Raw genomic sequence first — 12,758 nt, forward strand, 5'->3', positions numbered from 1 at the left:
TAGGTGCCACAACACTAAACACCCGGTTTCAATATTGTGTGGAATGGATCTCCTGATAACATGGTATCTGGAGGAGGCCCTCACATGCAGAGCACAGTGATCAACTAGCTATATGAAGCCTGAGGCGATCTTTCCATCGTGCTGATCCCAAACTGTAGAGGGTTTTACACATGAAAACCTGCACCTTGAACTTAGCCTGGTAGGTAATTGGTGGCTAATGCAATTCTTTGAACAGAAGGGTAACATATAAATGCAATAAATAAATAACATGAAATATAAAGACAAGGGTTTTTTTGGTCTGGTTTTTGATTGATTTCATTAGTGCATGAGAAAAGGAAATGAAGTACTGCCAGGGAAATAGATGTCAAAAGATAAATCGGAATGTCTTTTATAGAAAGTAAAGGAATTCCTCCAGTATTCAGAATGCTAAAGCCTTCTGGTGTGGCTTTGTAATGCCAAGATTCACCATGTACTCTTAATTTAAGACTGAACACTCTCCCTGGAAAATCATCACCCTTTGCCCTCCCACACACACCAATGTCACTCCATTAGTGCTCTCTAGCATGTCTCCATACCTTGCTCCTTTTTCTTTTAGTATCTATCCCTGACCAAGCTCTGATGCTCTTTTCCTTCACTGATGCTTTCGTTAGGCAACAAGCCACTGGGCATCCATGCACAACTGCTACCAGTTCCCAGGATAGCCTGCATGATCTGCATGGCAGACTTGAGAATCCGTAGGGTAGCCGATTCCACTAAAGAAAGGCATATAAACTGACCCTGTTTTCTGCAATGCATCCACTGTAGGGTAGTAGACCTTCCATCTTGAACTCTGTTTATTTGCAAAGCCAAACTGTTTATTTGCAAAGCCTGTGTGAGACAAGCCCAGACACTGAGACCTAACAAAAATGGGAGGGATGAAAAGGGAAATAACCTAAAACAAAACTCTACATCTGAAACAGAAAATCATTTCAAACATGTTTCCTTCTTTCACTCTTTAGATCCACCAGATCCACATAGTACCCAAAGGGAGTAAAATATGATTGTTGTCCCTGATTATGCTAGTGGAAACCCTTATGCCATGGCCATGTGGAGTTAAGCCCTACATAAATTGTTGAAATGAGTAAAAGTAAATAAAGAGGGACTGAAACCTTTGAGAAAACTACAGCATTATAATGTTGATACCATCCTGACTTTTAACAGTCCTCTTGAAAGCCTCTTGGCCTGCTGCGAGAAACTGAATGCCAATGTCCTTTTTAGGTCATTCACAGCTATTGGTCATGTGCACCAATAAAAATAAGTATGAAACCATTTCCCAGTCTTTGCACATTCTGCTCTATCCAGGCCTACAGCTCCCCCTCCAGACTGGGTGTGATTGAGGTATCATTGTCTTCTTCAGGACTAAGGAAAGCATCCCCTGTCACTTTCCTGCCCATCTGCTGAGTTTGGTGCTGTTTCTCTGCAAACTGCACAGCGGCATGTATACTGTGGAAGGACAGCAGCTCCGTATCCTCCATCCCAGTAAGCCAACCACCTGCCTGGAGTAGACGCCGCACGGATGGGTTGCAGTTGGCCAGCAGGACCTGGATGCCAATCTTTTGGTAGTCCTGGCGAGTCTCCTTCAGCACACTGAGGCCCACGCTGTCTATAAACTGCATGGCGCCACAGTCAAGGATTAAAGTGTGCATGTCTATGGCTGGGCCAGGAGCATCTGAAACCGAAACCTTGGCAGCGTCTCTCTTGGTGCCCTTCAGGCAGTTAAACTTAGAAGAAAAGCAGTTCTCGTTCTTGCCCAGGTTTGCTTTCGCTTCAGCCTTTCGCCGCAAGGCAGCAACCAGCGAAGGATTCACTCCTGTTTTCTGGAAAAGTGAACTTTTGAAATAGTCCTTGTTTGCGTAGTAAAGGGAGGTGTCAAAACGGAAGATCTTGATATTTGCAATGCTGCTGATCTCTTTGTAAGTGAACTGGTCCTCGTAGATTTCAGAGTCGTTCACCTTGCCGAGGAGCGTGGCTCGGGGCCTCTGGGTGCGGAAGATGATGCAGAGGAGAGAGAAGCAGACGCCTATGAGGAGGCCCAGCTCTGTAGTGATGAGTAATGAGGACAGCATGGTGACCCACCAGATCACGGTGTCTATCTTGCTGATCCGCCACATCTTTGGGGTGTCGGCAAATTTCCGCAAGGCCCCCCTGAGGTTAACGATGGTGATCACTCCCAGGATGCAGGTTTGCAGTGAGTAGAAGAGAGGGGCAATCCACAACAACACCAGGAGCAGCACAAACGCAGATACCAGGCTTGAGATCTGGGTACAGCACCCGGTGGATTCCTTCAGCAGGGTCTTTGTCAAGGCTGCGCTAGAGACAAAGCAGCAGAAGAAAGATGGTACGAGGTTCGCCATGCCAATGGCAATCATTTCTTGGTTGGCCCGAACTGGGTAGCCATGCTTCTTGCCAAATATTTCTGCCAGCGAGATGGTCATGGCAAAGCCGATGATGGCAATGGGCAGAGCATCAACTGCCAGGTTTGAAAGAAGGCTCAGATCCGGTACAGCAGGTTGCTTGAAACCAGTGGGAATGGAGCCACATATTTTAGATTTGTATCTCTTGTTGAAGTTGAAGAAATACGAAAGCAGGGTTGCCGCAATGACCACCAGAAGCTCCATGGGAAAAGGAGCCTTCATTTTGTCTCTAAAGTAGTTGTTGATCTCCTTCACTGGCACAATGAGGACCAGAGCAATCAGGCTGGTGACTAGGTCACAGATGTTGGTGTTGCCAATGTATCTGAATATGTCAACCCATGTGAAGATAAGAGAGCCCACTCCATCGTGGCGAGGGATTTTCAGTCCCAGCAGAAGACTCATTTGGGAAGTGAGGATGGTAAGGGAGGACCCAGTCACAAAGCCACTCAGGAGAGGTTCCGAAAGATATACGGATATGAAGCCCAGTTGGAAGACCCCTAGAAGGATCTGAAAGGGAAAGCAAGTTGCATTGATTAATCTGACTGGGTGAAGGTGCAAGAAGCAAATATCAGCACTTGCATTTGTTCTCTGTTACTCTCTGTTTGTTGTGAGAAAATCTCCTGTTCTTGTATTCTGGTTCATGCATATACATGTACAACACTTGCATGCTTAACACCTGCCCCAGCTTAATGTGTGAAGTGACCCATTGTAAAGCACTTGAGCTTAGAGTAATGCGAGCTGATGTGCCCACTCTGGTGTTTGATCTATCTTACAGGAAAGTTATCACTTGATGCTATTGTCATATGTGAACTAGATCCACATCTGTGACCACTCAGAAACTATAATAAAGGAAGCCATTCTCTTTGTAACTTTGTATCTAATTCCAACCAGAGCTGTATGCAAGTGGCCTCTCTTAGCCACAGAAATCAGAGGGAGGGGGAAGTGATAGGATCATTTCACCAAACTTCTTCAAGAGATGAAGGAATTCTCCAACGGTTTCTCAGGGGTCAGTCTCACCATTAGCCATGACAGTAGCACAGCTTTTCTTTTTTGCTTGCTCCTTTTGCAGCTACAGCAATAACTGTGTTGTCAGGTTTGAATATAGAGTTTAAGCACCCTAAACATTAAGAGAACACTTGTGTTGTAAGGATCAGGAAGTTATCTTACCTGGTAAAGCCCAACCAAAAAAGTTAAAGCAGTTGCCACAGTGATAGCATAGCAACTTTTGTCACAGACAACTGTCCCATTCAACGTGGCATTCACCGGGATGTCAGTCTCTAACTGGTATCCTGCTAACGTCAGTTGCCGGTTTACTGATTCCCCGATCATCAGGCAAAGGACTCCGAAAGTCCCAATGCAATTGTGGCGTGAGGTAGCCATGGCAAAGTAGATAATGACAGAGAAGAAGTTTGTGTAGAGTCCGTAAATGGGATCCTGACTTGCAAGGAGGGAGTAGGAGATGGACTGAGGGATGCCAACTATTCCAACCAGGAGGCCGGAGATGATGTCCCCAAGCAGTTGTTCCTTGATACTGTAGCGGGGAAGCCACTCTACAACAGGGAACAGCTTAATGAAGACACCAAGGACACTTCGTCGGTTGCACCCGGAATTCTCCCTGGCTTTCTTGATGAGCTTCTTGACACTGAGACCCGGAGGTTCATGCTCTTCAAGCTTGACAGGCACATAATGAGAAGATGACTCTGGTGGTGGCATGCTTGGCATATCAATGCTCTGCTTAGGCATCTGGGTAGCAGTGCCATTCTCCATGGCTCCAAGGCAGCTGAAAGAGGGCAGCATGTGCACTGTTAACTGAAGGTACTCCACTCATACATGATTGCAAATGAATTCTTATCCAGCTAATAATGCACTGTTTCATACTTTGCAAGATTACAATCACAGCTCAGGCACGACCATAAAAGGAACCAGCACTGATAAACCTTTGGTGCATAGTAGTCCAATCATAAAAGCCATTAATTGTTGAGCCATTAATTATAAGCGAAGGGCCTCTGCAACTGCAAACATTACGCCATTATACAAAAATACTGGCCAGATATATTCACAATGACTATTTAACACACCAGCTCATCCTGTGCTACACAAGTGGTTATAGGATAAGATGAAAGAGGCTTTTAAATAATCTAAAACTCTCCTTTTGCTTTATCAGTCAGAAACACCTGGAATGTGAACTGACATGCCAGACTGAAGGAAGACTATTCTTGACATTTAGTGATAATAACAACTGGAAAGCCCCTTTTGGAATTTTTGTGTGGAAAGGGGAATGAATTAACTTGGGATGTCTGGGGTTGAAGACTGGGGAAATGTTGCCTAGCAGAATGAGGAACAGCTGGATATTACCTTGGAATACTGCTGGATACCATCCTGGAGTGAACACACTGAATATTTTGAATAATCTTTATACACATTGTTGATACAGAATCAGAAATCCTATTTATTTATTTCTCGCTTCTCTCTTTTTTTCTTTTCTTTTTTATGATCTTTCTCTTCCTGTCTTTTCTCTTTTTCCTTTGCTATGCTTTTGCTTACTTTTTGTTTTTCAATGTCCTCTATTCTGGGTTAATGAAGGTACCCACAGGAAGGTGATGGTTGGCAAGTGAAAGACCCTTTGGGAGAGACAGGGAAGGGAAGATCTTCCAGGGTGGGAGGCTGGGATAAGAAAGGGAAGCTCCCAGTGAGAGCTGAGAGGGTCCACCCTTTTCTATGTGAGACAAGAGTTAAGATCTACCTCTGGGAGATGGCTTTGTATTATTTTTTATTTTATTCCCTTTTTCTCCTTTTCCTTTCTCTCTTCTTCTTCTGTTTTGTTTTTTATTTTTATTTAGATTAGTTTTTATTACATTGTATGTTGAAAAGTTTCAGTAAAAATTATATATAAAAAGAAACACCATTTGGCCCTTTTTTATCAGGTGTTTTTTTTTTGGTCTCTTGGAATGATTGACATTTGCAAACAATGATAAGTAAATAGTTACTAATAATCTGTCTTATGTAAATATTCATAGTCTTAGTGGACCTTTTTGTAATTATTAGATCTTGGATTACTTGTAAATAATAAATAATAAATATGCAAAAATCATAATTTATGGTTAAAGAAGTTGGCACTTGTACACAGTTCTTCTTGTATGGCTATATAGAAAACCTGCAAACCTTTTTTTTTAAAAAAAGAAAGTGCAATAAATATCACTTTGGATGCTTACTTCATCAAAACATATAATACAACTCATCCCTGATCTTAAGGTCTTTCTACTAAAACAGAATCACTGACACGCTTTCTAAAAATAAAATGTTTAAACTTCTACTGTCTGCTGCAATAAAAAATGTCTCTTTTGTCACTCACTTGGAGCCACCATTATAGTGGACGGCAGTGTATACAGTATATACTGGGGGAGGAGAGACTTTTAAAGAGTGGGTGGGTTGGAAAGTACTATACACATGGTAAGTATTATTGGTATAATTCACAGATTCCCAACCCTGTTGAGTCAGGGGACACATCTGGAAATGTAAGAATCTCTTTGGCTCAACAAAATACGCATTTCACAAAAGAGAAGCTGGCAATGCTCAGAACCCCTCTCTCAAAACAGCAGGTAAAACACCCAAAGCACCTTCCCCAAACACAAAAATAGGGACAAAATAAGGACAGTGTTTTACCAAGGACAGGTACCAGAAACCAGGCACTGCCTCTGGTAAGTAGTCGGTTATGCCTTTCTTCTCAAATGCAAAGCACATCTAGCCTTCAAGCCCACAAGCTGTCTTGTCCTGGTGGGGGAAATGAAGCAACCAAACCTAGGTATACAATCTCCAAACCTGCAGTGTTTGCTTCCTCCTCCTCTCGAGCTGATCCCCAATTCCAGCACAAGAAGACAAGTAGAATTGGATCCCCTTCATTCGCCCTTTTATTGCAACTCCTGCCCAGCCACTCCAGAGGTATATTTTGAAAACAAACACCACTTAAATAGAATATTTTTTTATGGGAACCTGAAGTATACCTATCATTTATGATTTCAAAAGTTTAAACAGTGGTGGATGATAGGCCTGCCATGCTCTCCTGAGCTTGTTGGCTAAACAAAAGGGAATTGCTGGTGCTCAGGCGTCACTTCCCATGCACCTTATTGTATCTCTTCACCAAGGGACTAGGTAAGGGATATTGATAAGCTGATCCACTAGCCAGCACACATGGACTCAATCTGCAATCAGTGCTAAGCCAAACCTTGGTTTAGTGCAAATGTGCAAGAGTGTGAGTTCACGGCCCTTTAGATCTCATACCCAGCTGCAGGAACAGGGAACTTGTGGTCCTTCAGATACTGCTGGGACTTCAATTTCCATCAGCCTCAGCCAACATGGCCAATAGTCCACGGTGAAGGGAACAATATGGGGGAGGGGCCTCAGGCTCCCCACCCATGTCATACTGTAACTTGACCTGTAGCTAAGCTTAAAGCATGAAATAGCAACATATACTACCTCCCTTTTCCAGTAGTGAGGTATGGAAGTGAGAGCTGGACCATAAAGAAGGCTGCTCGCCAAAGAATGGATGCTTTTGAATTATGGTGCTAGAGGAGACTCTTGAGAGTCCCTGCAAGAAGATCAAACCTATCCATTCTTAAGGAAATCAGTCCTGAGTGCTCACTGGAAGGACAGATCCCGAAGCTGAGGCTCCAATACTTTGGCCACCTCATGAGAAGAGAAGAGGAGAGTCACTGGAAAAGACCCTGATGCTGGGAAAGATGGAGGGCACAAGGAGAAGGGGACAACAGAGGACGAGATGGTTGGACAGTGTTCTCCAAGCTACCAGCATGAGTTTGACCAAACTGCGGGAGGCAGTGGAAGACAGGAGTGCCTGGCGTGCTCTGGTCCATGGGGTCACGAAGAGTCTAAATGACTAAACAACAACATCTCCCTTTTCCTCCCTTGTTTTCCCCATGTCAAAGTATTAGTTGTAAGTTTCATGGGGTAGCTCCACTCACACTGATGGCAAATAAATAAATCACATAGGGCAAACTAAGGTTTTAGAAGTGGTTCTTTATAGAACCAGGATTGAACGTGGGGCTCTGAATTTTCCATGACTTCATCCATAGAGGACAGAGAGGGATGTGCAAGTGTGTGTAGGAACTAGCCGGCGGTACAAAGGTAAATTTGACATGAATTGTTCTGTCCATTATTCCTCTGGCAATGCCCACAATTGGTATGTCTCCACTCCCAGGCTACTCAGAAGGGAGTGCAGCCCTTGGCTGCTGAAAGGGTTTCCCCTGCTCTGTGGTCAGTATATTGTTTAGACAAACATGTTGCTCTGTGGTCAGCAATTTGACCAGAGGGTTCCTTTGAGAAGGTGTTAGTGGACTGAAGTCCTGCTGCCATGAATGTCACACTCTAAAACCCTCTTTTGCTCCTGAAGAGTGTAATTGTAGACCTTGGGGTCTCAAATTTCAGCAGCACCCTGGGTTACACCAAAAATTTGGTGTCCCCCTCCCACCTTCCATTCTGCATCATAGCTGTGGCACCCCCTGTGATGCCAAGGCTCCATGCCCAGTGCAACTGAACCGGTCGTGTTCCCCTAAATCCACCTCTGAGGACGGGCAAGCTGGCAAACACTCAGAGACAGCTTTCAACCAGCCCCGCCCCCAGTTGCTGACCTCTGACATGCCTACTTACATCATTTGCACAAAGCAAGATGATCTCAGTTTCCTAAGTTTAGGTAGGTAGCCGTGTTGGTCTGATGCAGTCAAAACAAATAAACAAATTAAAAAATTGTCCAGTAGCACCTTAGAGACCAACTAAGTTTATTCTGGGTATAAGCTTTTGTGTGCATGCACACTTCTTCTGATACCTGAAGAAGTATCTAAAGAAGTGTACATGCACACGAAAGCTTATGCCAAGAACAAACTTAATTGGTCTTTAAGGTGCTACTGGACAATTTTTTAATTTGTTTATTTATTTCACTTTGCTAAGGTTAGGCTTAAGAATGTCTGGCACATCAGAACTATTGGCCAACAGAAGCCACATGTCACAGATCACTCCATAAAATGTAGAATAATAAATGTGGTTTTTTTTAATATAACAGGGTTCTCACACAAGGTTTTCACACATACCTGATCCAATAGATCAGGTATCTTCAGCCTTTTTTCAGACCCAGGACCCTCTTTTAACTCAACCATGCTTTTGAGGACCCATTTCTTAATCTTTTACAATAGATTTGCATGATGGTAGTACTCCTGTTGTGGTCCACCTTGCAGTTCCTGATCTACCAGTTGAAGACCAGTGCAATAGATTTAACTTTACAAAAGCTAGTCAAAGGTCACCGGAGTTATCTGTCATCAAGGAAATGTTTGTTTTCAGGGCAGTCTTTTAAAATACTGCTTCTGTGTAGCCAGTATAAACTTGCTAAACTGTGTAGGTTTCCGTTCTGAAACAAGTTTGTGCAGCAAAGAAGCTGGTACCAACTTGAGCACGACAAGGTGAAAGATAGGACTCACTTGACAAAGTGTCTTCTTCAGTGATGTGTTTGGAAATATATTTAGAACAAGCAGATGACTCAGCCCATTACTGCTTTTGCTCCCTGGGTTGGGTAGTGATGAGGACAAATTTATTATTATTATTTATTGAATTTATATAATGTCCTATACCCGGAGATCGCAGAGCAGTTCACAGAACAAAATCAAAATATACAACCACAAAAGATATAATCAAAATAAAAACAACAACCCAATAATTCCCGCTGCCGCCTCCAAAAAACCACATTTTAAAAGGGCATAGGATGTCAATCAAAAAACCAAAGACCTGATTAAAAAGGAACGTTTTGCCTGCTGCCTAAAGGTGTATAATGAAGGTACCAGGTGAACTTCCTTGGGGACAGCATTCCACAGACGGGGAGCCACTGCAGAGAAGGTCTGTTCTCATGTTGCTACCCTCCAGACCTCTCGAGGAGGAGGCACATGAAGAAGGGCCTAAGAAGGTGATCTTAAGGTCTGGGTAGGTTCATATGGAAAGAGGTGGTCCTTGAAGTATTACAGTCCTGAGCTGTTTAATGCTATATAGGTCAAAACCAGCACTTTTAATTGGGTCCAGAAACTAATTGGTAGCCAGTGCAGTCAGACCAGGATTGGTGTAATATGCTCAAACCGTCTTCCTCCGGTGAGCAACCTGGCCGCTGAATTCTGCACTAGCTGAAGTCTCCGAACCATCTTCAGAGGCAGCCCTATGTATAACGCATTGCAGTAATCTAACCTTGAAGTTACCAGTGCATAGATAACAGTAGTTAAGCTATCCCTGTCCACAAAGGAACACCAACATACTTAGATAACAGGAGACAGGGCAGGTGTACATCTAACATACTTCCCCTGTTGAAGACTGACAAGTTATTTCTGGAACTTAATTTAAAACCACCACTTTTACCATCATGAAACATGCATATCATGGTGAACCTTTTTGGCCTGGCAAGCCAGCTAGTTATCTGTCTCCGACCCTATAGGCCAACATCATTGTCGATCCAGCCATTTCTCCACCTGCCCCACACCTGATGTAACATATTATGTCAAGTATGGGGTAGGTGGTCATGATTGGGGGGTAAATGGCCTCATGGACAAAAGATCTCTGTATCTTTGGTATCTCTCCCCAATTAAAAGCAGTGAAGTTCTCCCCTTGGTCCTTATATCCATTTTATCTAGACATATAATTTGAACCTGGGACTAGCCCTTTTTTCTCCAGCCCACACCTTTGTACAGAAAATAGGACACAAAGCTGAAGTTCCCCATTTAGCACAAGTTCCCGTATAGCCACAAAAAGGGATGCGGGTGGCACTGTGAGTTAAACCACAGAGCCTAGGACTTGCCGATCAGAAGGTTGGCGGTTCGAATCCCTGTGACGGGGTGAGCTCCCGTTGCTCGGTCCCTGCTCCTGCCAACCTAGCAGTTCGAAAGCACATCAAAGTGCAAGTAGATAAATAGGTACCGCTCCAGCGGGAAGGTAAACGGCATTTCCGTGTGCTGCTCTGGTTCGCCAGAAGCGGCTTAGTCATGCTGGCCACATGAACCGGAAGCTGTCTGTGGACAGACGCCGGCTCCCTCAGCCTATAGAGCGAGATGAACGCTGCAACCCCAGAGTCGGCCACGACTGGACCTAACGGCCGGGGTACCTTTACCTTTACAGCCACAAAAACCCATTGGGGATGCCAGATGTCAAACTTAGAGTAAAGGTAATCGAGAGTGAAGGTAACTCAAGTTAAAAGGCATCTTAAGGTAAGGGTGGCATCAACAAAGCTGTCTCAATATAGTCTGTTTTGTAATTAAGGGGTAAAGCTCATATAGGCTGCTTATAGTAAAAATAGTACTATGTTGATCCATACTACTACAAACAGGGCTGGACCCAGGATAAATAAAAGCCTAGGAGGGGCCCTGTGGTCAGCTTTCCAAAGCCAACTAGAGGGTTTATGGGGCCTGGCACTGCTGTGATGTTGGGGACCCTGCTGCTGCCCTTTACAAGGAACCATGCATGTGTGTGTATATCAAGCTGGGGGCCTTGAAGCCAATATTTGATGTGCTTCATTTTGTTTCTTACATGGAGATACGGGAATAGGGATCGGGTTATATCTCTCCTGAGCACCTCCTCCAGATTCCAACCCCCTTCTGGCAGAACTTCTTTCTCTTTCCTCTTCTTCTGGTTGTGGCCTGCTGCTGGCCTTCTCCACTACTCACTCAGTAATGATTCTTCCCTTAAGGCCTGGCTTCACATTACTCCTACACCTTTGCCTGTGGCAACTGCCATGGGAAATAATTCTCCAGAAATCTTAGGTGGCTTTCATTCACCTTGGGTGGTTCTTGGTACACACAAGATTCTTACTTTGTGAAGGCCTGGGGCAGCTCAGCTCAGTACAGACACTTCCTGTTTGCCACCCTGGCTCAATGTGGGCAATAGATTAAAAAAAATCACGGCCATTGAGCTCTGCTTGGCGCTTCCCACACTCCCTGGGCAACCACCCATCTTGCCCACCTGACTACAAGGACTTACACGAGTGGTTCCCAATTAGCTAATTACTGAGGACCCCCTATTTTTCAAAAGCCAAGCTTTTTGAAAATGTTGATAACTCTATGGGAGTTGTCTGTGCAAAGCAATTTTTTGAATAAAATGTGGGGTAGACCCTAATAAGCAAAGGATTTTAGGTATACTAAAAAACAGACCATAAAATTTATATTACCATGAAAAAATGATAAAGATTTTTTTTGGGGGGGGAGGAAAAAAATTAATCAACAAGATAAGTGAGTCCCCTGGCAGGCGATGATGCCACAGACCCCCTGGGTGTGTTCCCCAGAACTCCGGGATTTCCTGGATCCCTAATTGAGAACCAATGACTTATACAAACAGATAACTAAAACTGATTTATACAAACAGATAACTAAAACCACCATTGCTCCATGGAGTGATATCTACCTCATAAATAAACATGGTCCAAGCACATGTAAGTAATGGTTTTTGAAATTAATAAACAAAAAGTGTACATTAATCCTTTGCATTGTCCCCCTCCCCTCAGCTTTTTACAAAGTGTATAATTCTGCAGCAGGAGCCTTCATCCAGACAGAGTGTTTGTCATGTGACTGGCCAACTATTCAAGGGATTCACAGTCTAAAAAACAAGGAAGCTGGAATGGTGAGAGACTGAAACGGAAGCTTATCCTAAAGCCTGTCTGTAGAAAACATCATCTCTAGAAAACCATATAGCTCAGGAGTGCAATACCTCAGGGACCACATCTTCCGCTATGAATCATCATCAGAGGCCCTTCTTTATGTGCCTCATCCACAAGAGGTCCGAAGGGTGTCACCATGAGAACAGGCCTTTTCTGTGGTGGCTCCTCATTTGTGGAATGATCTCCCCAGGCAGGCTCACCTGGCACCTTCATTACATATCTTTAGGCGCCAGGCAAAAACATTCCTCTTCTCTCATGCTTTCGTTGGCTAATTGAGCAATCTCTGGCCTTTTAAACCAGAGAGTGTTATTGTTTTTCTTTGTTCTATGGTATGTATTTTTGTGTTTTTATATTGTAAACCTGATGAAGGTGTTAGCAATTTCACTCCTCCGATGCTACAGATGAGATTGTTGTAAATCACATGCCTGTCTGCAATGAGTCTGGGAAAGGAAGACAGTCTTATCTCTTCTGCTGCAGGTACTATTACACTGTACTTTCACTTTTTTATTTCTGTTTGTTCTCTCGGAGCTGGAGAGAACAGACGCCATTATGCTTTTATCTGTACAGTGTGTAAATAAATAGTAGATTAAGCTCTATGAAGTCTCACTCTTCTTGCTGTG

General features: G+C 43.7%; 1 protein-coding gene across 2 annotated transcripts in view; it reads right to left on the minus strand.

Moving 5' to 3' along the window:
- Positions 1-12,758, minus strand: part of LOC310696432 (sulfate transporter-like) — a gene marked incomplete at its 5' end in the record, with an annotated part of 21,113 nt that continues 8,355 nt past the window's right edge. The window contains 2 exons of one of the 2 annotated variants that reach the window (XM_083481960.1): positions 1-2,960; positions 3,621-4,233. In XM_083481960.1, the coding sequence (XP_083338086.1) occupies positions 1,344-2,960; positions 3,621-4,220 (2,217 nt within the window). In that variant the 3' untranslated portion in view covers positions 1-1,343. Of the gene's footprint in view, positions 2,961-3,620; positions 4,251-12,758 lie in introns of those variants that run through there. The other variant, XM_083481959.1, reaches the window with a different exon arrangement.

Source organism: Podarcis liolepis (assembly GCF_965112155.1).
Source record: "Podarcis liolepis genome assembly, chromosome: 2".
In the NCBI taxonomy this organism is placed as follows: domain Eukaryota; kingdom Metazoa; phylum Chordata; class Lepidosauria; order Squamata; family Lacertidae; genus Podarcis; species Podarcis liolepis.